General features: G+C 39.6%; 1 protein-coding gene across 1 annotated transcript in view; it reads left to right on the plus strand.

The window, feature by feature from the left end:
- ADAMTS5 (ADAM metallopeptidase with thrombospondin type 1 motif 5) overlaps positions 1–26,425 on the plus strand; it is a 52,747-nt gene that overhangs the window by 22,078 nt on the left and 4,244 nt on the right. The window contains exons 3-4 of the mRNA XM_070943574.1: positions 18,564–18,731; positions 25,961–26,244. Of these exons, the coding sequence (XP_070799675.1) occupies positions 18,564–18,731; positions 25,961–26,244 (452 nt within the window). The remainder of the gene's footprint in view (positions 1–18,563; positions 18,732–25,960; positions 26,245–26,425) is intronic.

Raw genomic sequence — 26,425 nt, forward strand, 5'->3', positions numbered from 1 at the left:
TTATACGTTGTTTGTTGTGTAAATGTTTTTATATGTGTTTTATATGTGTTTTAATAAAGTTTATATTTTAAAAAAAAATTTAAAAAAATTGTCAGTGTTGACTCATAGCAACTGTATAGAGGGATAATCTGTCCCTTAATTTGGGGGTACCCATTGTCTCGATTGCAGAGTCCATTCACCTTGCTGCTTCCTCTTCTCTTTCCTTCCACCTTTCCCAGCAATAGAACTAAGTCTTCAAATAATGTGCACGAAGTAGGATAATTTGAGCCTAGTCATTTGTACTTCATGATAATGATGACATTTAAATATTATTATTAGTATTTATTTAAAAAGCAAGGCTTGATACCTCAGTCTTTCCCTATGACAGATTCAGGACAGCAATTTCTTGTTGGTTTTCCTACTGGGTGAGACAGGAAAGGATAGAAGGAGTTCTCCATTTCCTATCTGAAATTACTGTATTGAAACTCTGTAAGGGCAGCACTGCTGAGGTGTGGTAAAGATAATTTGTGAGGGCACCACATTTTAGGTTGATATATTTTTCTCCCAATTTATGGATGCAAGGAAAGCACATTAATAGGGACATGAAAAAAAGCCCTTCCGTCTCTTTTCTCTAGTTAGTCTACTTCATAAATTTAAAAATGTACAGAGGTTTATAAGAAACATCTGCTGTGGCTCCCTTCTTACCATCTCTAATTTTTCTGAAGTTGTAGAGAAGATTTGTAGGAAAAATGTACATGATTATACATCTCCCCATGACTATAAACCTTGATCATGTAGGTTTTAATCTCCTATGAAGGTTGCTATTGTATTTAATCATAGAAGATTGAACCCAACAGATTTGGTCTCTTTGAAAAATCCTATCAGGTTTTATATGTTGTTATTTAGGACTACTTTATATGTTGCTCATAGAATTTGTAGTTTTGATACATGAAGCTGAAAAGATGTAGCCAAGTGTTTAAAGGATTATTAGTGTGTAAGCTCTTTTAAACATAATTTGATGCAGGACACAGAATTTGATGACATCAACAATGCATGCCTTCTCTGACGTACCATCAATTGCTCAGTCAGACAATTATGATAATTAATGATATACATAATGCAAAAACATGCAAATTCAGTTATGAATTTCAGACAATATTTTGCTAGAAACATCATTTTAGCAATTTTCACTCATGAAAGATGAGCAGCTTTCATTACAAAACAATAGAATTTTAATTATATTTGAAATGAAAAATACAATATATTTGTATATATGTGGAATATTATTCTCAATGTAAAGGAAACGTAACTTATTATGGTATATAGATGAAACAGCCTCAAGCTTTTCTTCCTGAAAGAAGCAAATGATTTTATTTACTACACTCTTTTATATACCATACCTCCTATTTCCATAGGAATCATGGCAGCTTAGAAAATAGAAAAGATACAAACAATAAAAAATGAGCAAATAACAACTTTATCCCTAACCTATCCCATATTCCATTAAGTTTTAAATCCTGAATGGCACAGATTGGTCCCAAGCAATATGCAAAAACTGAATAAGTTTTAGGGCATTATATTTTTTGGTATGCGAGATACTCCAGTACATAGGGACAAATGCAGAGAACATATACTGTTCAACTTCAGTTAGACCAGTGATCATTAATAACATCTCAGGAGCCAAGTCATGTAGGACAATCAGCACAATGAGTTGGTCCTAGAAGTTAATTGGCAACCAGGAGAATAGGCATTATGTCTCTATCACTAGTTAATTATCACTAATTATCACTGATAATTAACTGTACTTTGGACCAATTGAAGTTTCAGAATTGTCTTTTCAAAGGTAGCCCTTTGTAATGTGTTGTAGTAACCTAACTTGGAGGTGGCAAGACTGTGAGTCATTGTAGTTGGGACTTCTCAAGCATGCAGTTGATAAAGCACCAGACCTGGTTGGTCTCTCTAGCATAGTTATTACCTACTGCTTTAGCAGGAGCTCCAAGTCCATGTGGAGCTGTAACTAGTGGACTTGTTCCTAGGGAGAAAGGGAAAGGAGTTGATCTTACACCTACATTTACTTTGTCCTAGTCTATAAGAGTTGAGAAGACCCATTATAGATTGTAAAATTACATGATGCATGCAATATTCCTTTTCATTTTTGTTTTGTTCTACTGCTAGTGTTGTGTTGGGGGCTGATCCCCATTTAGAACCAACTTGTCCTCAAAATTAGCCCGTACAAGGCAGGCAATTGCATATTCTGCATCTGCTTTAAATAATGAAGGTGGGATAGTAGATAGATAGATAGATAGATAGATAGATAGATAGATAGATAGATAGATAGATAGATAGATGATAGACAGACAGACAGTTTCATATGACCAGATAGCAACAAATGATTTTGCCGATGTTCTTGAGATTTAAGATTATCCAACACTTTGAAGCCCAATAAGATTTTAAGTACAATCACAACTTAGGCTGGAGGAACATTAGTGAGATGAGAATTACTAATAAAAATTTGCAATCCCTGAACTTTTTGAGAGTTGCACTATAGATAATTTAAGAAAAGGTAATCTCAAAACCTTACATCAGAAGAAATGTAAAATCAGGACAGACTAAAGATGAATGAAATACGCTAAGGCTGGAGCAAAATATCTGAAAGCAAGTAGCAGAGGTTATTAATGTTATCTTTGTATAGACTTTGTGATTCACAAATTTAAAAAGTAAAGGGCACTGTCTGTGGCAAGACAGAATGTTTTGACTATCCTTGTTTTCATTCAGTATTACGACGCCTATAATCTCTTCAAAACACAGATATTGTTGGTAGCACACTCACAACAGCACACACCCTGAAACTGTCCTTGAACGTTGTCAGAATAAGATAAAAATGGTACCTATGCTATGCTTTACACTTATTTGTAACAATTAGGTTATCCTGAAATTCATTGCTGACAAATGGTTACAAGGATTGACCATGCATCTCTTGATTGTAGTCAAAATTCTGTCCTTTAAAAACCAGGTTTGATTGTGTGTGTGCTTTTGTGTGTATCTGAAATGCTGTACTGTGGGAGAACATAGAACATAGAATAATAGAGTTGGAAGGGATTTTGGAGGTCTTTTAATCCAACCCTCTGCTCAAGAAGGAAACCCTATACCATTTCAGATAAATGATTGTCAGTCTCTTCTCCATTGAGGGTGGAGACAGCAGCCAGACGTGGGTTGTGCTCATTGGTCAGAGGTTGGACTGAGCCTGTAAATTCTTCTTAAATCCTCCCCTGTTGCTAGGGCACCCAGCTTTTTGCTCAGTCGTCAGACTGGACAGTTGTGTGGAAAGTTTTTCCCTGTTTGCCTTTTTATTGCTGTTAACTTTGCTATCTGATTCTTCGGTTCTTTGACTTTGGATTACATGTGACCATTCTCTTGCCTGCTGGATTGGATTTGGGTAAATTATATCTTGTCAGTTCCTTGTGAGCTGCTAAGTTTCTCTCCCTCAGTTCCTTCACTCCCGATTACTTTGATTAAATTTCCCTCTTTTCGTGGAGCTATTCGCTCCCCTTGGGGAGAGGGTTGCTGATTTTGCCCTAAGTTAATTATTTGAGGGCATTTACCGGGCCTTTAAACGTTTGTGGAGCCTCGCGCCCCCCCCAAAGGCTTCTCCTGGTGGCCTAGTTGCGGAGTTTCGCGCTTCCTGGTGTTTACCGCTTGTCGGCTGGCTCTAGGCTTCTCGTGTGACATCTGAAGCCCGTTTATTGCCCCTCGCTGGCTCTCGTAGCTCCTGCCTATTAGCGCCGATTCTCCGATCCTCTCTCTCGCCGATTTTGAACTCAGGCGAGAAACGGAGGTTTCGGCTGCTAATCAGTCTGCCTCTCAGCTGCTCGGCGCTAGGAGCGGAACGCCGCTCTTTTTGACTGTAGCCGCTTGTCGGCTCTTCTGAAGGGATCCTCGTGTCCCTAGCTGGCGATTAAACTATCGGGGGCACTATTTGAGCTGCTTACCTTGCTGAGTGTCCATTTGCCTCTGTAGAGCCTCGCGCTCTTCCTGCAGCTTGCTCGGGTGCCATTTTGTAGCACCGAGCTTTTGCCTTAATTAATAGAGTTTCGCGCTCTCCCTGCTGTTCGCTCGGGCGCCATTTTGTTATTCTGTGTTTTTGGCGCCGAGCAGTTTGAGCATTACAAGGAGCTGCACGCCCCTCCTGCACATTTCTGAGCTGCAATTTGAATCACTACTCTACGTGAGGCTGCTAATTGCAGTACTTAAAGCATTGAGTTTAGCCACCCTATTCACTGCCTTAGATTGCAGCTTATATTAACTTACCTGGTTGGTTGTTATCTTCAATAATGCCTAAGGCACAGGCCAAGTCCAGACATGGCCGCAAGGCCACAGTGCGCAATCAGTCTGAGGCTTCCCTCCGGGAGAGCCTGGCTCAGGCCCCAAAGGAGGGTGTGAGGGCCCCGGCTCTGGTCACCAAGCGTCCCTCGCTTCCCTCCAAAGTGCCTAGGGGTCAAGGTACGCTCCCCACTGACACTTCCAATACGCAGGTTAGCAATGAAACACCTAATTGCAGGCCGGCCAGGGTTTCTTCTGGGAATCAGCTGCGGGATATATCTTTGACTCCTGATCAAAGATCTTTACAGGATTTTCCTCTGTCAGTTCCTTCAGCTGAGGTTTGGGGGTCTGCTCCCTTAGTGGAGCTCCATTCTACTGTGGAGTCAAACGCTCCCGGCCTTCCGATAGTTCACCCTCCTATCTCATCGGTACCGGTCCGAGCCCCTATGGAAGCCGGTCCGGCCTCAGGTCCACCTCCGGTCAATTGGCAGCCGGAAGATATTCAGCGAATGATTGCTGTAGCAGTGCATCATTCCTTGTCTACTCATTTCAACCCTGCTCCAGGTCCGGCTCGTACCCGCTCGGTCCTTTCAGAAGCTCCAGAATCTCCGAGCAGGTTTGATATGGAGGATGCCATCTCTCTGGCAGGTTCGGATTCTCCATCCGTTTCAGGGGTCAGTGATCACTCCAAGGAGGTGTACACGGAACCCCAAGAACCAGAGCTTTCAGAGGATGAGGGATTACCCCCTGACCAACCAGTCTTCACGGGCCTCTTTCCTCAGTCTCTCTTTAAGTCTTTGCTCTTTAAGGCAGTTAATGCAGCTCAATTGGGTCCTACTTCTCTGTCAGACCCACCTGCTACGACCTCCTTGAATCCACTGTTTGCAGAGCAACCAAAGGCAGTGACAGCCATTCCCACACCGCCACTTTTTATGGAAGTCATTCAGAAACAGTGGTCTAGCCCCTCTTCTGTTCCAGTGCCTTCCTCTACGGACAGGAGGAACTTCATTGTTTCAGCAGACCTGGAGTCCTTGCTCCAGGTTCCCTCAGTCGATTCCCCTGTGGCGGCGTTGCTCTCTTCTTCCACCATCCCTGGAGATCCGGAAGAAGGCCTGAGACCTGAGGAACGCAGATCTGAACAGGTTCTCCAGAGGGCTCACTTGGGTGCGGCATGGGCCATTAAGTCTGCGACCACCGCATCTTTCTTTAATCGGACAACGATTTTGTGGCTTAAACAATTGCAGGAAAAGATGTCTTCTGAGGACTCTAGATTGAGGCAGGACTTGAATAAAATTATAGCGGCGGTTCAGTTTTCCGCAGATGCCACATTGCATGCCACGCGATTTGCAGCTAAGTCCCTCGCCTCCTCTATTGCAGCCCGCCGCTTAGTGTGGCTTCGCCATTGGCAGGCCGACGCGAGGCATAAATGGCGTCTGGCTTCGGTGCCTTTCTCTGGAACTAAGTTGTTTGGTGAACACTTGGACAAGTTCCTCGTAGAGACCAAAGATAAAAGAAAGGTCCTTCCGGCTGTCTTCCGTAGGGGAGAACCTCGAGTCTTTCCTTATCCTCCTCGTTCTCAATTCCGTCCGGAGGGGGGTATAGGTCCCCACAGGAACACGGGTAATTTCTACATGGGGCCCCTGAACTCTAGGCAGAGGGCGGCTCAGGAGAGACCTACCAGGGGGAGGAATTTTGGTCCCCGACGGCCCTTTCGAGGGGGAGGGGGTCGTTTCATCCGTCGCCGTCGTTAGTAGTACCAGGGATCCTCCCATTGGCGGACGATTGGGCCTTTTCGCCAAAGTTTGGGAGGGTACTACTTCAGATTGCTGGGTCCGGGCCTCTATTTCATCTGGACTGGCCATTGAATTCGTTTCCACCCCCCCTTTGTCTTTTATCCGATGTCCCCTGTCCCACATGGCTGAACGTCGTTCACGCATGAAGTCGGCTATCGACCATCTGCTAGCCATTGAGGCTATTCAACGAGTGCCTCTTGACCAGGTGGGACAGGGGTTCTATTCCAGGGTCTTTTTAGTTCCTAAGTCATCGGGTGGGTGGAGACCTATTCTGGACCTTAAACGTTTGAACCAGTTTGTGGTCTATAGACGGTTCAAAATGCAATCTTTGTCTTCTATCCTGGACGGTGTACGGAGGGGCGATCTCCTCTGTTCCATAGATCTCACGGAGGCTTATCTCCATATCCCCATTCGCCCTTCCCATAGGCGATTCCTTCGTTTTTGCTATGCTGGGGTTCACTACCAGTATAGGGCATTACCCTTCGGTCTTTCCTCCGCACCCCGTAGTTTCACCAAAATTTTGGCGGCCTTAGTGGCCCATCTCAGGCTTCAAGCCGTTCGTCTCCACTGCTACCTGGATGACATTCTTATTATGTCATCTTCTTATGAACAGGCCATGTCTGATCTCCGGCTTACTATTCAGACACTGGCATCACACGGCTTCTCTGTTAACTTAGAAAAAAGCCACCTGGAACCTTCTACTAGAATTCTTCACTTGGGGTCTACTATTGATTCAATTCAAGGTAGAGTTTTTCTCTCCCCGGATCGCCAGGCTGGGTTGCGATCTCTGGTAGCTAGGGTCCTTAGAGATAGGAGGTCTTCCCCCCTTCTCCTCTCCAAACTGCTAGGGAAGATGGTCTCGGCCATCTCTATTGTTCCATGGGCCAGGTTACACCTTAGAGACCTTCAATGGTATCTCTTGCCTTTCCAGAAGACGGGCAAGGGATCCTCCTCGACCAAGGTGACAGTTCCACGGGCAGTGCTTTCATCTCTTCGCTGGTGGCTGTCTCCTGCGCTCTCCAGGGGTTGCCTCTTCCTGGAACCCCAGTGGATAACTGTGACTACCGACGCCAGCAAGTCCGGCTGGGGGGCTCACTGCGGTGCCCAATTTGCGCAGGGGACCTGGTCCACTATGGAGGCGGCCCACAGCATCAATTGGCTGGAACTGCGGGCGATTTTCCTGGCACTTCGGGCTTTTCTACGACTGGTGTCCGGCAAACACGTGTTGGTTTTAACCGACAACACCTCGGCCAAGGCGCACGTCAATCGCCAAGGCGGCACCCGATCTCCTTCGCTAATGCGGGAAGCAAAGAGACTAGGTCTTTGGGCGGAGAGGCATCTGGCCTCCTTGAAAGCGGACCACATATCGGGGGTCTCAAATGTGACGGCAGACTGGCTGAGTCGCCAGCAATTGGACCACGGAGAATGGAGCCTCCATCCGCTCCTCTTTCGACAGCTGACGGTCCTTTTCGGAATGCCGGCAGTAGACCTCTTTGCTTCCCCTCAGAACAGCAGGTTACCTCGTTTCTTCTCCCGCTTCCCTTCCTCTCAAGCGGAAGCTGTGGATGCTCTACGCTCCCCTTGGCCTCAGGGCCTGCTGTATGCCTTTCCTCCGTTTCCCCTCATCCCGAGGGTGATTCGGAAGCTGTTACTGGAACGAGCGGAGGTGGTGCTTGTGGCCCCTCATTGGCCGAGGAGGTCATGGTTTGCAGACCTCATTCATCTGTCAGTGGCCCCGCCTTGGAGGATTCCGTGTGCCCCGGATTGCCTCAGCCAAGGAACGATTGTACATCCAGAGCCTCAGTGGCTCCAGCTGACCGCCTGGCGGTTGAGTGGGAAGCTCTGCAGCGGGACCACATCCCTTCTGACGTGATCCATACCATCCTGGCATCCCGACGGTCATCTACGGAACGGATTTATTCCGCTACCTGGCGGTCCTTTTCCTCTTGGTGTGAAACCCAGGGGGTTTCTCCCCTTCGAGCGTCAATCTTGCAGGTCCTCCGGTTTTTACAGTCAGGTCTCGTAAAAGGTCTGTCTCCAAACACACTCCGGAGACAGGTGGCTGCAATTTCTTCTATCCTAAGGTACAATTCTGTTCATTCACTATCTCAACAGCCTCTGATCCGCCGTTTTCTACGAGGTGCGACTAATCTCTGCCCACCTGTTCGGCATCGGTATCCCTCTTGGGATCTTCCCTTGGTTCTGGACTCTCTTATGGGGCCACCTTACGAACCTCTCGAGTCAGTCTCCTTGCGCTTGTTGTCTGGCAAGGTAGCCCTTTTGGTTGCAATTACATCGGAGCGTCGAATTTCAGAGCTTGCAGCATTGTCCATCAGAGAGGATTTGTGTGTCTTCCATGAGGATAGGGTGGTCCTCAGACTGGACCCTACCTTTGTGACTAAGATTAACTCTCCTTTTCATCGCTTACAGGAACTGGTCTTACCGGATTTTTATCCTGCTCCTTCAGGTCCGGCGGAGTGTCGTTTGCAAAGGTTGGATGTCCGTCGAGCTCTTAATCTCTACCTCCAGAGGACTGCGGATATTCGGCGGACAGAATCGCTATTTGTTTCTTTTCTACCTTCTTCTTTAGGACAGAGAGTGACCTCTTCCACGGTGGGTCGTTGGATCCGTGCAACGATTGCAACAGCTTACGAACTTAGGTCGTTGCCCCCTCCTTCTTCGATCACAGCCCACTCGACCAGAAGTGCTGCGACCACGGCGGCTTGGGCTTCGAGGGCTTCCTTGGACGAGATCTGCAGGGCGGCGACCTGGACGTCTCCTTCACCCTTTATTAGACACTATAAACTGGATAAGTTCGCCTCTGCGGAGGCTGATTTTGGGAGACGTGTGTTACAGGGTGTTGCAGTTTGGGAGGGGTCTTCGTCCCAGACTGGTCCCACCCGTGAATTGGGACAGTGATCTTTGGTATGTCCCACGTCTGGCTGCTGTCTCCACCCTCAATGGAGAAGGGGCGTTGGTCCTACCTGATACGCCCCTTCTCGTTGAGTGGAGACAGCAGCCAGCCCCACCCTGGTGTTGCAGTCTGGTCCTTTCTGTTATTGCTTGTATCTCATCGTTGTTTTCCTGTTTTCTCTTTCCACACACCGAGTCTGTTTTCCTCCTTCGACAAAAGCTGGGTGCCCTAGCAACAGGGGAGGATTTAAGAAGAATTTACAGGCTCAGTCCAACCTCTGACCAATGAGCACAACCCACGTCTGGCTGCTGTCTCCACTCAACGAGAAGGGGCGTATCAGGTAGGACCAACGCCCCTTTTTGATAGCCTCCACTGATGGAGCACTCACAACTTCTGAAGGCAAGTTGTTCCATTGGTTGATTGCTCTCACTGTTGGGAAATTTCTCCGTAGTTTTAGGTTGCTTCTCTCCTTGGTTAGTTTCCATCCATTGTTTCTCATCTGCCTTTTGGAGCTTTGGAAAATAGTTTCATCCTCTCGTCTTTGTGGGAACACCTCAAATATTGGAACATTGCTATTATGTCTCCCCTAGTCCTTCTTTTCATTAGATTAAACATACTCAATTCTGGTAACCATTCTTCATATGTTTTAGCATCTCGCTCCCTAATCATTTTTGTTGTTCTTCTCTGGACTCTTTCCAGAGTCTCAACATCTTTTTTATATTGTGGTGACCAGAACTGGATGCAGTATTCTGAGTGAGTTCTTACTAAGGTTTTGTAAAGCAGTACTAGAATTTCACGTGATCTTGATTCTAACCCTGTATTAATATAGGATTGCATTGGCTTTTTTGGCTGCTGCCGTGATATGTTTAAACTAGTTTAGATATCTGTAGCAAAAAACCTAAAATTCCCAAGTTTTTGGATTTTAGAGTAAACTTTCTGGAATCTTTATTCATGTACAGTGGTTTACTTCAAGGAGAACTTCATAAGCCTTAAGCTAATTTTCAAACTAAATACTTTTTTGTTTACCATCAGAGAGGGCCAGTCCACTACAGACAAGAAGACGAAACAACTAATGACATTTTTTCCCCTGGTTTTTCAGCTTTTTCTATTTTTCTTGATACAGTAACATGCACATAGCAAGGCCCAAAAAGTGGCTCTGCTTATCAAATTATTTGTAGTATTTTAAGAATGTAGTTTGAAATGAATGGCTCTGTAAAAAAAAAAAAGTGCTGTACAGTAGTGTTTACCTTTTCACCTCTTGCATGTCATTCCAGCCAGGCTTCTTTTCATTGCAAGAGAGAGGAGAAAGAGTAGCCGATACCTACAAATGTCCCATGTGACCTGGACCATCTTGACACTGGACAGAGCACTTGTTGCTCAGACTGTGGGATGTAAAGAACACAAACTAGTGAGCTTTTTATTGCCTCTGGTGGTTAGAAAATGTATCAAAGCTTTTAGCTTCCTCAGAATTTCACAGCAGCATTTAAAAAAACCTTTTACAGAAATAGAAGATGAGTGAAATGAAAACCCTAAGCCCTTTAGAGCAGGGGTGTCAAACTCACGTCGTCACGGCGTCGTCACATGATGTATTATGACTTTTCCCCCCTTTGCTAAACGGGTGTGGGCATGGCCAGCGCGTGACGCCTCCAGCCCATGGGCTGCAAGTTTGACAGCGCTGCTTTAGAGGATCATGGCTGTTAAATATTAATAATTGTGGTTCTTGAGTGAAATAGAATACAAATAAAAGAATATGGTTTCATGTATTTGTTGTTAGGATACTGCATTTTTTCCTGACCCAGGAAAATGAATGCAGCTTCCATACTTAAGACAAATATATAATTTAGGTTGGCTAATATGTTATTTAGTGTTTCAAATGGCTCTCTTCTTTCTGTTCTCTGCATTAACACCTCCCATATATGGAAATGGCATAATGAGAGAGCTTTGCTAAAATATATACCAAATTCCAAATTATTAATATAGCCATTCTGATTCAAGGAAAAAACTATTTAAAAAGAGTCTAAAATCTCATCAAACCACACATGCTCTACATTTTTTAGTTGCCCAAGAATAAATATAGCGTCCTAGAATATAACTTTTAACAGTAAATTCTCACAGTCTGCAAATTTGTTAGGTAGTGCCAGCTAGGCAATTTTTACAAATCTTCCTATCTGTTACACTTGTGGAGAAAGAAGTTGGGATGGAAACTGTAAATACAAAATCCAATGTCATTGTTGATTCAAAGCAGAAAGTTAGGAACAGTAGAACAGAATGCTTTATATCAGGGGTCTCCAACCAACAGACCACAGACTGGTACCAATCTATGGCCTTTAGGAAATGGGATGCATAGCTGGAGGTGAGCAGCAGGCGAGCAAGTGAAACTGAAACTATCACCCACCCACTATTGGTCCCTGGAAAAATTGTCTTCTATGAAACCGGTTCCTGATGCCAAAAGGATTGGGGACCAGTGCTTTATATAATTACTGATTGTGAATATTAATCCATGGACAGATAAATTCACTCAACTAAGTTTTAATGTACTGCATAGGAATTTTAGGGCAGGTAATATAACATGGAGGATGGGGGATGAAGCAAATACAAATGTAAAATATATCAAAGAAGCATCTCAGATTGTAAAGATAAAGAGTAAAAGTAGAAGCAATTTAAACTGTATTCTAAACTGTATTATATATTAATACAAATGTAATGTGTAGAATAGAAATCTCAATTCTCTATGGATTTGCCTTTTTTTAGGGAAAAAAGACTTCTAAAGTGTGATATTGGGCTTAGGGAATCCAAAAGGGTTAAAGGATTTTTTTTTTAAAAAAAGAGAGAGAGGGAGGGAATTAATAGATATTGTACACATGTAAGGGCTATAAATTGCAAACTGGTGGCTAGATAGAAAAGATAAAATGAAGCAGTAAAGGCAACAGAGGACTGTTCCAAACAGAAGAGTTTTGCAATATTACAACAGTTCCGTGAGGTCATACTTCCTTATTATTCCATTGCTACAGATTATTATTTTCATTCATAGAAAATAGATTTCTTTGTAACAGGTTTATTTAAACTTGTCCTGCATGTGTTATGATTCAGTTATATATATATACAATAATAAGCTTAATACCAGCATGCGCTACATTAAGTCTATCCAACTTTCTATATGCAACTTGATATTTAAGATGTAGAGATCAACATTCTGTATGTGATTTTCTTTTTCTTTTTGCTTCTTCTAGTTGTGGCTGAACAGGGTGTCTTGTGAGTTGAAAGCTTGTCAAGCTATCATAGATAAGAACAAGTCCTAGGCTAGACAGGAGCAAATCTTTTGAAGTCTCATGGGAAGAAGAAACTATTGTGAAGGATGTCTAGCTTTCATCTTAGCTTTCTCTGCGAGAGATAAAGTTTGGGCAAATATCCAGGTGTCTGAATGGGGCTCTGTGGCTTTTTTAAAAACCATACACATATATGCACACAAAACTTAGAGACTATAATTAAACCACAGCTGTTCTGCTGACATTTGTGGGAAGAAAATATTTAATGCATTTGCATTGTTACTTCTTCGTGAAGTCCCCAACTTAACCTCTGATGCAAGTAAGGCATTTGTATTAAGCCCTCATAAACATGCTTCCTCTGAGGGAAAAAAAAAAAAGATGAAAGCTCAGCATTTAGCTCGAGAGAGAGAGAGAGGTGAAAAATAGGACAGGGATTGTAACCTTGAATTTAAACCATGGGTTATATTTTTACTATACATATGTAAAAAACTGATAGGTAATGCCAGTTCACATCCTAACCACAAATCTTGGCCTTGCAAGGACAATTTTTGTCCCACATGCTAAATTTTTGATGGTTCAAAATTGTCTTTGCCAGTAAATTTTCATAGGTCTAAAATGGTGGGAATTTTGGGAATTGTAATCCCAAGCAACAAGGAAGTATCACATTGGGTAGGGCTACTCTTAAATCCCCCCCTTTTAACATGAAAGATAGCCTTCCTTTTCACAGGGAAGTTTCTCTTTCATGCTGTTCAGCTGTTGGGGACTTTTGAAAAGCAGACTCTTAAACAAAGGCTGTGAAATAGGCCGTGTGAAAGTCAAGGAAACAATTTTGTCAAAGACCAAAGGAATGCCTCAAATCCAACAGTAATTCCACTTGAGTTTGGCTGCGGTCAGAGGTTTTATGCAATTGTGCTGATCTCTGTGAATGTAGTTTCATGAACATTTATATTAAGAGAGACTATGTTTTCAAGAGCTACATAGCAAAAAAAAAAAAAAGAGCTACATAGCAAAGTTGAAAGTTTATGAGCTAATATGCAGAGTGCTATTAACTTCACTTTGGGCAACATTGTTTTAAAAATCACATCACATCAGTGGGTAAGTCTGTCTGAAACGTTTTCCACAAGCTTAGCATCAGTTCCATCAACCAGTCCATAGGAATGTGGGAGACTTAAACATCTGTTTAGGGCTCTTCTAGATAGTCTTTTATACCAATAACAAGTAATAAAGCAAGGTAATGCTGGAAAGCAGTGAAATACTAGCATTCACATTTTGACATTGTTTCTGAAATATGGCATGCTCCCTTGTGACAAAATATATCATCTATGGGAAAAGAGCATACTCATTTGACAGGGATTATTATAAATAACTTAGGAAAAGTATTATTTATGATCCAGCTATTACTTTTTGTGTGATGAGGCTTTACATACCTTACCAAGATTTTGAGTTTATGAATCCGAAGGCTTCTCAGAAAAGTGGCTTCTTTGAGCCCCCATCCTTATTTGGTAGATCCCAGAAGGCTCCCTGTGACTGATGGCTAGAAATAGCAGTGCCCTTATCATAAATGGGGGCTGGGTAGATTCTTCTGATTTCCCATCCACCCTAAAAAAGAGGAAGTGTTGGGTAAAATACAACAGTAGTTAGATTCAACTGGAAGTGCTCCTTGAGTCCCAGACAATTAAAACAAGTAACTAAAGAGGGGCTCCAATAATAGAAGTGACAAATCATGCCAGACTTCTGGAAACCTGAAAGTTATCCCCAAAAAATCAAGATACCAATGTCAGTTCTGATTATCCTCAAGATTACTATACTACCAGGAATATATGTGTTTGAACTGGTAATTGAGTTTACTCAGCTGGACATCTCCAGATGCACTGAAAGCACAACTTCCAGAATTCCCACCCAACATACTGGTTGAAATTCTTAGAATTATAATCACAGGACATCTGAAAAAGGGATGATCCCATGGTATATTTTGTAAAGAAGATGATTTTTGGCATGCCAATTGTAAGGACCAGTCAAAATGTGATTATCTTTATTTTATTCATAACTGCATTCGTAATGTTTGCATTTACTTATTCATTTATTTATTGTGCAGTTACTGCATAGACTGCACCATTAGAAAGATTACACAGAAATCTAGAATCAATTGCTGACTCTTCTTACAGCTTCTATGATACTTACTGGAAAATTAGGCAAAAAATCTAGCTACACTACAAAAAGAAAAAAGTGCTTTATGTAAGCTGTAAATTTCTGGGTAAAGATACCACTTGACATCTAGCATTCCTAGCTTGTGATGTCACTTATCAAGCTATGCTCTAGTTTACATATTATTGTAACAGAATGATAGATACTGTCGGAAAAATCTAATACACCTAGTTAATATTCCTTTTCAAAGATTCTCATGGGATCCTAAGAAACTGTGTTATCATTTTAAGCAGTTGCAGACTGCAGCCGTTCCTGCTCCAAAGCAACTGTCTGTTTTTGAATCAAAAGCATACACGCCCCTATGATAATATTTCTTGGATATTGTTATGAATTGTACAGGTCTCATAAAAATATTAGATTATCCCACCTAGATCCATAGAAATTCAGTAGTTAAAGGTGCTGAACTATCAATGGAGAGACCCAAGTGCTAGTCTTTGATTCCTCTGGGCATGGAAGTTAACTGGTCAACTTGGGCCAGTAATTCCTCTTAGACATAAACTGGGAAACTGAAAAGTATCCCATAAGAAAGTACTAGAAAACCACCTCTAAAAGTGTTACCAAAAAACTGCATGGACGAAAAGTCAAATTGACTCAAAAGGACCATAATAACAAGATTTAAGTAGGGTTTCCAGAACATTTTGTAGGGCAAAATGTTGTGTGGAGTCCTTCTCTGAGCTTGGTTGCTTATTTGTCAACATTTTATTGCCCAACTAGGTATTGTGTTCTTCCACAATCAATTTGCATTAGATTTTATGAATCACATTATTTGCTACCTGGATCAGAAAATCTCAGAAGATAATCTGGGACATGCAGAGATTGTATAGGGAGTTCAGTCATAGAAAACCTGGCTGACTTTCTTGGGCCTGGCTTGAGCATCGATTGAAAAATACTGGGTTATGTTAGAGCTAAAGGTGAAGTGGAATGTGAAAGGCATCCTAGAAGGAGGAAGTGGTGACTTTTGTCAAGAACTGCACAAATATATCCATGAAGTGGAGGGATCAAACTCCAGTCAAGGGAAGTTTTATTTTTATAGGACAGATAGGATTTTCAAAATAATTCTGCTTGATTTTTGGAATCTAGGTAATTGGTCACTAGCAGAATATTATTATAACTTCTTTGTTGTGCTTTTCAGATTCAGCTCAGCAAAGCATTCTCTACATCTCGGGTCCAAACCATTTTATTTTGCTCTTCACAACACTGTATATATGCTCCTCTTTTATTAAAGTGCAACTGAAGCCTATGAAAAAAAAAGTCCTGTAATTTCATAGGATATTTGATTACTGCAAAAGATTATTTTATTGTAATTCATTTCTAAGATTTATGTACGGCATTTCCTTCAAGAGCTGATGTTAGCCCTTCAAGGTAGTCCAGATAGAAACCCAAAACCATGAGCACTAACATCATCTTTGTTGGAAAGTGACAGTAATAAAAAGTTGCAGGTCTGAAAGCACTTCCCCCTACCTTGCCTTTATTTTCCAAAAAATTAGGGTGGATCCCTTCTGAGAGATGCTTTCTCCAAACCCATTTCTTGAGTGGCTTGAAATACCTCTTATCTAACCATTGCCCTGGCTGGAGTTCTTCCTGGTTATTCTGGTTATTCTGACAACCCATTACATCCTTCATGGGAGTCTGCATTTCATTTCACAATGCAAAGCCGTATTTTGTTTAATATGCGGTATGGTCACATTCATTACCACATTTTAATTTATGTTGAACTGAAATGTGTGGGTGGCTTTCTTTTCTAAAAAATGAGCTACCAAACTTTTAAAAAAACTGATTATGGGGGAGGAGAACAATAAACTTTTAAAATGTTTTCTAACCCTGGAGGAATGAGATCCATCATTTTCTTTTATGGAGTGCAGCATGGTTTTACTCATAATGCCTTTTAAAATAATCAGCAATGTGCTTATTAAAAGCTATGTTGATTGGAAGTTTTATATATATGCACTACTGGTAGTCTGAAGTGATTCAGACAGAATACACAGAACTTGCTTTATCTGGCAAAAAAGATTTTATGAAAGGATGGATGTCATGTCTTTGTTACAGAGACCTCTCTTGCAAATGGGAAACAAGTCCACATATTTCCATATTCACTGGAAAATAAATGCTCCCAACAACAGCACCAAATACACAGAGAAAAATGATTCTCTATCGCACGGGTACACATGCATGCTATACATGAATGCATGCAACAGTTTAAATTTTAACTGCAACAGTTTAAATTTTTACACAAAGTGACTAAATTTTTACACAATATGACTGAATCTATCTAACTGGTCCCTATGGTTAGACACCAGCTTGATGGCACATAATCAGTCAATGATCAAATTAGTTTAAATTCATTCATACTCCAGGACTAATATGCCAGGAGTACTTTTACTGTATTTGTTGTTGTTGTTGAATTGTCACTATTTTGGTAGGGAGAGTGAGAACAACATGAATAGAAAGTTAAACTCTATTATTCCGCTATTCACATTCTTCTGTTCCCTTTCCTGGCAAAAATATAATTCCATACATGTAATTATTTACTGTTTAAATTTGTTGTACCAGTGTATCGTTGTGACTCACTTGTAGAAGTGATGACAAAGATGCAATCCATCATCTGAGCATAATTCTATGATTATATCATTCTGCTTTTCTAGGTTGTTTAGTTCCAAGTGGCTCAAGAACTAATGCTGGAGATGGTTAATTATGGTGTGGTCAGCTATAGTGACCACATCCTTATGGCACTGGAATCTCAAGCTTGCATTTTACTGGAGAAAAACAGTTCTCAGGACAGTGGAAAGTGTTGGGATTGCAGAATATAATATGCCAATTACCCAGCTTGCAAATCATGGGTGTATTTTCATCTGAGAGAACAGTACATTTTATACTCTTTTTTACCTGCTCGGTATGCATTTCAGATGGTTCTCTGTGATATTATCTAGCCTGGCAATTATCATTAAAGGGACAGCAAATACAGTAGCTACATCTACTGTAACTTGCTCTTTTCCATGTGACCATATATTCTTTTAAGAAATAATACCCATATTTTTGTTTGCATTGCAGTATTAAATCAAGAGAAAAAAGATATTTGTATGTAGAGATCCTATGCTGAAATCATTTTTGTAAGGTGTCATCAGATTTGTCAGAGTAAACTCATTCACAGTCAGAGAATAATCTGTAATCATCAGAGCCTATAATTCAGTGACATAGTAGGGAAAGCTGCAATCCAGTCCAAAAGTACATATATTTAAATAAATTTCAGGAATGAAGATGAAACAGAGTGATTTGACAGGGAAGGTTTTTTTGCCAAAGTGTGTCTGAAAACCACAATGCTTCCTTGGAATCAGGGATAAAATATAAAAGGCAGTAGGATTAGGAACTGGAAATAAAGTAGCAGGGTGATGATGACACATATTTGGGAATTTACTATTTTATGCTTACCTTGCTTTTCTCCCAGTGTCTCATAAATCTGATAGAGTTGCTTTTGAAACTTATGCGATGTAGGCCAAAAGTTTGAAAATTCAATAATAAACTTTTTTGGGACAATATAATTTCTTAGAATGAATTATGGTAGAAAAACAAAAAATCCATTACTCAAGTTATGTTTCTAAAACTTTCTAAAGCAGCAGTGCCTAATTAGTGTTTTTAGGCTGAAAGCCATACTGTATTTCTTCTCTGAGTTCTACCTAAGATGAGTTGGGTAGAGCCAGGAAAAAAATATAAATTTGATCAATTTAATTATAGTAGAACTGATCATTTCCCATGAACTTCAAAGTTATTCTTCATTGTGAGTTCGTTTCTGCTGATTGTGATTTGCAACTCCTTTGAATACTTTCATAATACAAAGTATGTGCCTGCCTTAAAATAATAGGATACAATCCCATTTGGAAAGCTATACAATGTAGTTTCCAACAGTTACAATAAAAATATACAGTCATAAAACGATCACCATTTTTCTTTACAGTACAAACCTGCAATACAAGTATCTTTAAGTAAATGGCTAAATATTTTCATTTGCCAATTTCAGGAGAAAAATACTTTCTTTGAATTTATATTTCAGCAGTAAAGCATTATAGTTGTTGGTTTTTTTTGTTTCCAAAGGGCATCTCCTTGGACTTTCCCATGATGACTCCAAATTCTGTGAAGAGAACTTTGGTTCCATGGAAGATAAGAGACTTATGTCTTCCATCTTAACAAGCATTGATGCTTCCAAACCATGGTCCAAATGTACTTCAGTAACGATAACAGAATTTCTGGATGATGGGCATGGTATGTATTGACATTGACACTGGATATTATGCTAAATTTTGAGAACCTCCCAAATTTTAAAAATTAAGTTTATAGTTTAGTTTTAAGAGACAAACTAATAATAAATAAATACTTTCACACTCCTTCAGTGTAGCATCTATGCAACTCCAGAAATGGTTGGTACCTGATTCCAATGGGTAGGCAGAGTACTGTAGGATATATTTTTTTTAATTTGATTTATATGCCGCCCTTCTCCAGAGACTCAGGGCGACTTACAATGTGCTCAGCAATAGCCTTCATCCTTTTGTATATTTATACAAAGTCAACTTATTGCCCCCACAACTGGGTCCTCAATTTACCTACCTTAGAAAAGATGGAAGGCTGAGTCAACCTTGAGCCTTGGCGAGATTCGAACCTGCAGTAATTGCAGGCAGCTGGTCTTAATAACCAGCTTAATAACAGGGTGCCTTAGACCACTGTACTACCAAGGCTCTATTTAATACTCTGTTGTTGCTCTCTCAGTTAACAGTAATACCAGCAGATAATAATAAAGTAACAGAAAATGAAGAAAGTAAAGTGTTCTGGGATTTAAGAATTCAAACAGACAAGCACTTGCCACATAACATTCCAGACTTAGCAATTGTTCATAAGACTTAAAAGACTGTATAATAGATATTGCAGTTCCTGTAGACAATAGAATAGAAGAGAGAAAACTGGAGAAAATCACAAAATATGAAAACCTGCAAAGAGAAGTAGAGTTACTGTGGCAAAAGAAAGGAAAATACCAATAGTATTAGGCACTTTGGGTCCAATCCCAAAGCAACTAGAGCACCACAAAATCCCTGTCAATCAATTGCAAAATGCAGCTTTACTTGAAATAGCTCACACCCTGCAAGGATACTTTAACACCATCAAATAACAGCATCTGCCTCTCTCAGATCCTTGGGAACTATATATGAATAAACATGCTAAATCCAACCTAAATATCTGGCTCGCTGAGCAACCAACCATAATAATAAATAATGCCAATTTGGTTTAGTGGTTAAGAACCATGCTAGTCCCAACTTTGTGATCTTGGTCCAGTCGGTCTTTCTCAATCCTAAGAAGCAGGCAATGGCAGACCTCTTCTGAAAAAAATCTTGCCAGGAAACCTGCAGGGACTTGTCCGGGTAATTGCCAGGCATCCACTGACTCAAAGGCACACACACTCAAATATAAATAATATAGGGCTACCTGATTTCAGATGCAAAATCCTGATAACAATGAAGGGCCCCAAAGGGATACAGAAAATTATCTTTGCTGCCTTCAGAAATTGTTTGGATTTATGAAACTCCAATCTAGGAGCCTTGGATAATATATACAAAGAGTTATTAAACATATGGAGTAATGATAACAGCAACTAATTCTAAGTACTGATAACAGTAGATGAAAAATATGGAATAGGAGAATAACTGAAGCAAAAATGATACACTATAAAGATAGTTAAGGAGACATTAGTACTTAGTTTTCTAGACTATTAAATACATGCTTCATACAGCTTCAAGGAACTTGCAGCTTCTTATTATCATATAGTATTATTCATCAACTTTTTAACAAAATGCTTCAGTGCACTCATAAAGCAATTGCAGCTCTTAACTATTTTAAATTCCAGAAGGCTTAGACAAAAATGACCTAACTGAGGAATGGATCCAGTTGTTATGGCAACTAAAATACTTATAGATGAAAAACAGAGTTTACATGCAAAACTCTAGAAAAGCACTATTTGGGAATATTTGCAGTACGATGCAATCAGATGTTTTATCTCATTTTCTTCTATTATTTTTTGTTTCTCATTGAGCAATTAATAAGCATTAACTCATGTCAGTCCACATTCTAACTATGAATGAACAATAGATGTGCTATTTTTAGTAATTATCCATATGGGCAAGAATAGGTTTGCTATAGAATCCTTCTATATCTTCTCTCTCATCCATACCCCCTTTCTTCAATTTAGTTTCATCTCTAAACACCCTTAGAGGATGTAGAGGTATTTAATTAGCCTCTAGTTAAAAACTGCTCAGAGTTGTCTGAACCGCAAGATGGCAGCAGATACATTAGACAGATAGACAGACAGACAGATGGACGGACAATACTTGCTCAGCTTTTCTTTCAGCCAGTCAGTATGCATTGGATTATATCGTACGATTGTGAGAAATAGAAGAGAAAATTTTGTGAGTTCTAGTTCTACCTTAGATATGAAACCCTAGGTGACTTTAGGCCAATCGCTGTCTCTTAGCCAAACAAACCTTATAGGGTTGTTGTAGGCAAAATAAAAGAAGGAAGTATTATGTACATTTGCTGCCTTGAATTACTTAAAAAGTAATAAAGAGGGAATTAAATTAATAAAGAGGGAATTAAAAAAATATGGTGTGCCCTTTCTGGAACTGATTAAACATTGATAACACAGACTCCAGCTATCAGCTATCCAGCTACATATCAGCCTATCTTTCCAAGGGGGAGGGAGTCTAAATTGATTTTCATTTACAAAGTGCTTTTCTTCAGAAATATTTAGAGCTTATCTCCTGCAATCTTCCTATCAAAATGTTCGTAGTTCTAAATATCTTCCATTTCCTTGGTGAACAATCTTTTTGCCTCTCGCAGATGTGCTATATGTACTCAGAAGCATTATCTACACTGATATATTGATAGGGTTTCCCCCCTGGGAAATTAGATTGAGTTTGACACATTAACAAAAGACAGGATTCTGCTATTATTGTTTCTCCCGATAACAAAAAATTAATAGGATTGTAATCAAAATCCAGTCATTGAAAAATAATAAACAAGTATCTTAATGTAGAAAAATCCTGACTTTGCAGTAGCAAAAGCAGATTTTTCATTTTTGGTTTGAAAGGGTCTGAAACCTGTTGCCAATTGGTAAGATAACTTGTTTCCTCACAATGGTGCCAAGGCAACATGATGACACTAGAATTTTGGTGGCCTAGTATATTTAAGAGTGTTGGTGGATGAATATTAGGAGTGTGGAAAGCTTGGACTGTGCAATTACTTTATAAACCTTATCTGTGGTAATTATAGAGGCTGGAACAATGGGACAGTACATACTGTTATGTGAGAGACTCTGGCAGCTTTCAGTTGTGTTTGCTTTACTGCACTGTCCTCCTTGCTGTATAGAGTCTGAACTGCTCAATGCTGTGCTTGGCGTGGCATTAGATTTTTTATGGTTTTGGAAGAATTTAGAGACTGAAGAGACTTGGATGATCATGACCACCATGGTGACTATGGAGTTGACCCAAGCTATCAAGGGCTGATGCACAGTGAGGATCAAATTTTGGATCTTGGGGGGGGGGGAGAATGGCAATGTTATCTGGAGTTGACAATATCTAAATATCTGGCTCACTGAGCGACCAACCATAATAATAAATAATGCCAGTTTGGGGTAGTGGTTAATAACCAGGCTCGAACTGTGAGTTCTAGAATAGAATTAGAATATTAGAATAGAATAGAATTCTGGGAGTTGAAGTGCACAAGTCTTAATGTTGCCAAGATTGGAGGCTCCTGTTCTATACCCATTTTCCATATAGAAAGATAGGAACTTTTACATTGGAATACTCCATATGCTTGATAGCCTGTTCTGTTTCAGAGGGTGTTTGTAGAACTGTAATGGTGGTATGATGGAATTACCCTGGAAACAGGACGAAGAGATGAGACTCTCCCTAGTTTTTCAGAGAGTAAAAAGAAAGGAGGAGAGAAGACTGACTGCAAACCTGATTACAATATTGGTGTTAGCCCTTTAAAATAGTCCAGGCACATGGTCCAACAATGAATGCTCTCTTAATTGTAAAGTTACATTAACAGAATCTTACAGACCAAGGCTGCTGTTGTTATTGGTATTATTAAATTTATTATAATATTCAATAATATTTTGAGGAACAATATCACAGGCATCCTTAAGCAATAAAAACCTAAAACTATAATATTTTCCAATAAACTATTCCTTATCTTATCCTTACTTGCAAATATCATTTTATGTTCAGGCCTCTTTACACCATTAGCTGCTTTTTTAAAAAAAAAAATTACCATAATAATGTTGAGAGTCCCCTGTGTGTATTTAATCCTTTTTAGTCAGTGGTTGTTTTGATTTAAATTCTATCACCTTTCACTTTGGATCTTTGGTGGGTGGGGGACAATGGCAAGATAACAAAATCGGTAACAAAAATAGCGATAATTGCAAAACTCTATAATTGATTCTTACTCAGGAAGAGATTAGACCACAAAGCTCTGATTCATTTTCTTTTTGAGATCTAATGAAAATATAGATCACAAATGTTATAAAGAATGAAATAAATTAAAATAACAGGAGAACATGCAGGTTATTTTCATGAATTGGCATTGGCAATAGTTCAAGTTTATGGAGGGTTTTTTTTGCCTGTGTGGTTACAAAGGGAAGGAGTGGAAGAAAGAATGATGCTTTTCTTCTTTTTGGGGTAATGTGGCTAGCCAAGTATTCTAGCTAGAAAGAAAGCAGAAGTGACGGCTTTTGCCCACCCAAAGAAAGATTTTCTTCTCTCTCCACAGTTGGTAGATTGTACAAAAAGTGGATGCCCTTCTATGGGGTGTCTATAATAAAGGCACATGCTTTGGTGTACATTGTAACTAAACATAAATGCTTCCTTGGATAGCTAAAGGACTCTTTCACTACCTGTCCTTGCAGTAGCTTCATGTACTATAAGCTCAACATTCTATTTACAGTTGCTGGAGTATTTCTTAACCGCAGCCTGCAGGATTCCTTGTGGCCACCAGCTGTTTTCTGGGCAGTGACACTTGTCTTGTTGTTGGCTACTGTAGCATTTCTCTGTCTACATGCAGAACAAATGCCAACTTCCAAAGCAGCAAACTTATTTTTCTGTTTATTGTTAGAATAAACAATGTGGTAAGTCAATATTGAGTGTCACATGCTAAGCTACTAAAAATACTGTTTCTAAACCATTAATTGGGTCTTAAAAACAATAAAGATGCTTATTTGTAGTTTCTAAATGTGTTTCTCCCAAAAAAGGAACAAGAGTTTTGGGGGGAATGCATACCCCTGTTCTCAGTATTAATGCTGCCTTTAGAGGTGGTCATTGTTAAGTTTTAGATCATGTTGCCTCCTTTATCTTGTTTATCCAGAGGTCCTATAATCACTGGTTAGAAAAGTAGAAGTTGCTAGGAAAAAAGTAATTTTTTTTCACGAAATCAATCAAATTTTGAATATTTATCTCATGTCTTTTTTAAAACACTCAAATTCTAACAGGGATTTGGGATAAAAACTTGAGTTTAGCAACAGCTGTTGGTCTCTTTACCATCTTCTTCAAAGTAGCTTTGAATATTCAGAGGGTATAGCCTGTTGTAGACTTATAGGCCTTCTAAGCCAAAACAAGTTCCTTTTCAGATGAAAACAAAGCTCTAAAAAGCAAATGTGAAGGTTTAAAATTGTACTTATGCACCTTGATATTCACTAAAGTCCTAAAGGCAGCAAAAAAAGACCCTGAAATTGAATCAATGAATCAAATCTTTATTAGACTTGGTTTTCAGTTTGCTCTAGTGATACTCTTTCCTACTAAGCTAGCAGCCATAAATTATTCTTTATACATACCAAGGACCATGGACTAAGCTGTCTTTTCTAAATTGAATTGTATATCTTCCTTCTTTTGTGGCCTTTTTTTGAATGTCTAAAAATATGTTTGCATGAAGAATAATATTGACTGTGGATTTCTCCAAATATGGTTGCAAATGTCATTGGTTGTAAATTTTGTGTGGAGATTTGATAGTGTGACATAATTATAGTGATATAGCTCTCATTGAAACATGATAGGTTAGTTCTTCAAGGAAATGTACAGTTATTGATTTATTGAAGAAGAAACTTTTAAAGATGAGTCCTTATCTCTATCTTCATTATACTTCTAAAGCATCAGACTTATTATTTAAATGCTTTCATCCATGATCAAATGAAAGGAAGACAGATTGTGATAAATTGTTTTAACTGAAGAGAAATAAAGATTCATTAAATCCCAAGCAGCCACATACAGTAAGAACTTTGCAACCTATTTTCTCTTACAAGGGCTATAAATAAAGCAGACAATCTTTCAGATTAGTCAAATACCTCTGAACTGATATAAGTGCAAATTATATGTGAGAGGCAGGAATAATTCCCTCTATTCATGATTTTCAGGTTGTAAATCCTGTGCATATTTGGTCCTAGTAGTATTGTACATAAGAAAAACAGAAAACTTCTGCTTGGGGAACCATGAAGAACAAAAGAACACTAACTAGTTATAAAAACTAAGGTCTTTCCCTCTCTAACAATAAAACAAAACCAGCCCACTGTTGTATAGCCATGCCCCAAGCTTCACAAAAAGAAAGGGAAAAGTTGAAGAGAAGGTGCATTTGAACTCCAAATACAAGTATCACATGCTGCTGTATTCCATACTCCTTATTACCTAGAGCAGAAATCCCAAAACAAGTTTACAAACTATTTTTAAGTATCTGTTAAGTCAAAGTCTATCATCATAATGATAACTTTTCCCATTTATTAAAGATGTCAATATTTGCTGTTCAGTTTTGTGATTCATCTTGCATTTAAGCATGTTTAATGAATTCCTGCCATCAATATTTTGTTTCCTGTACCAATTTTGTTTGGTTTTTGAATAGAAGATTCTCACCTGCTTCTTCTATTCTTAAAGGATTTGTTGGCAACTGTTTTAAGTCATGCTTATTTTGTCTTTCCTTTAAAAGCTTTACCTTTACAGAAGTGGTATTGCCTTAGCAATTCTCAAATGGCAGTTTTGGTTATTTTTAAAAAAATTCAATTGATTAATACGGAATATCCCACTCACAAAGTCACTTTGGGTAAATGGAAACAGACATGAAAAGTAAAGTTCTATGACCTATTTTGTAATCCATACTATCAATTGTAAATTGAAATTTAATTCAAAGCAAAGGTGTGCATCTACATGTAATGTAGAGCACAGTTTTTTTGTGGAACTATGCTAAAATAAATTAATTGTGACTGGCAATCTATGAGATTAGCTACATTAGAAAGGAAGAGGTTTTACAATATACAAATAGGATGTAATGATAAATTGCCAGATTTGCACAAATATGAGTAGTAAATGGAGTTGAAAGAAAAATTTGAAAATGTTATCATGTTGGAAAGCTCAGAAGTATGGCAAGTATCTTAGAAAGGAAACAAATTATAAATGAGGTTGTTGTTTCAGGTAACTGTTTACTGGATCAACCACGAAAACATATCTTAGGTCCTGAGGAACTTCCAGGACAAACATATGATGCCATTCGCCAATGCAAGCTGGCATTTGGACCTGAATACACAGTGTGTCCTGGAATGGATGTGTGCTCTCGTCTGTGGTGTGCAGTCGTTCGCCAAGGTCAAATGGTGTGCTTGACCAAGAAGCTTCCTGCTGTGGAGGGGACACCATGTGGAAAAGGAAGGATCTGCCTACAAGGGAAATGTGTTGATAAGACAAAGAAAAAATATTATTCAGTATGTTGTTATTTTAATTATTAAACTAGGCACATTTAGTTTGATCACATTAATCACACTTAATTGATGTTTCAAATGGAATAATCCCTTGGAAGAGTGAAGTGTTAATCAAGGATTCCCACATTCCCTTCCTGGGGTGCAATTGACATCGGAGCTCTCTTTTGCTCATTTTATTGAAAAT

Source organism: Pituophis catenifer, unplaced genomic scaffold (assembly GCF_029215685.1).
Source record: "Pituophis catenifer annectens isolate HBS135680 unplaced genomic scaffold, rPitCat1.0.hap2 SCAF_4, whole genome shotgun sequence".
Classification (NCBI taxonomy): Eukaryota; Metazoa; Chordata; class Lepidosauria; order Squamata; family Colubridae; genus Pituophis; species Pituophis catenifer.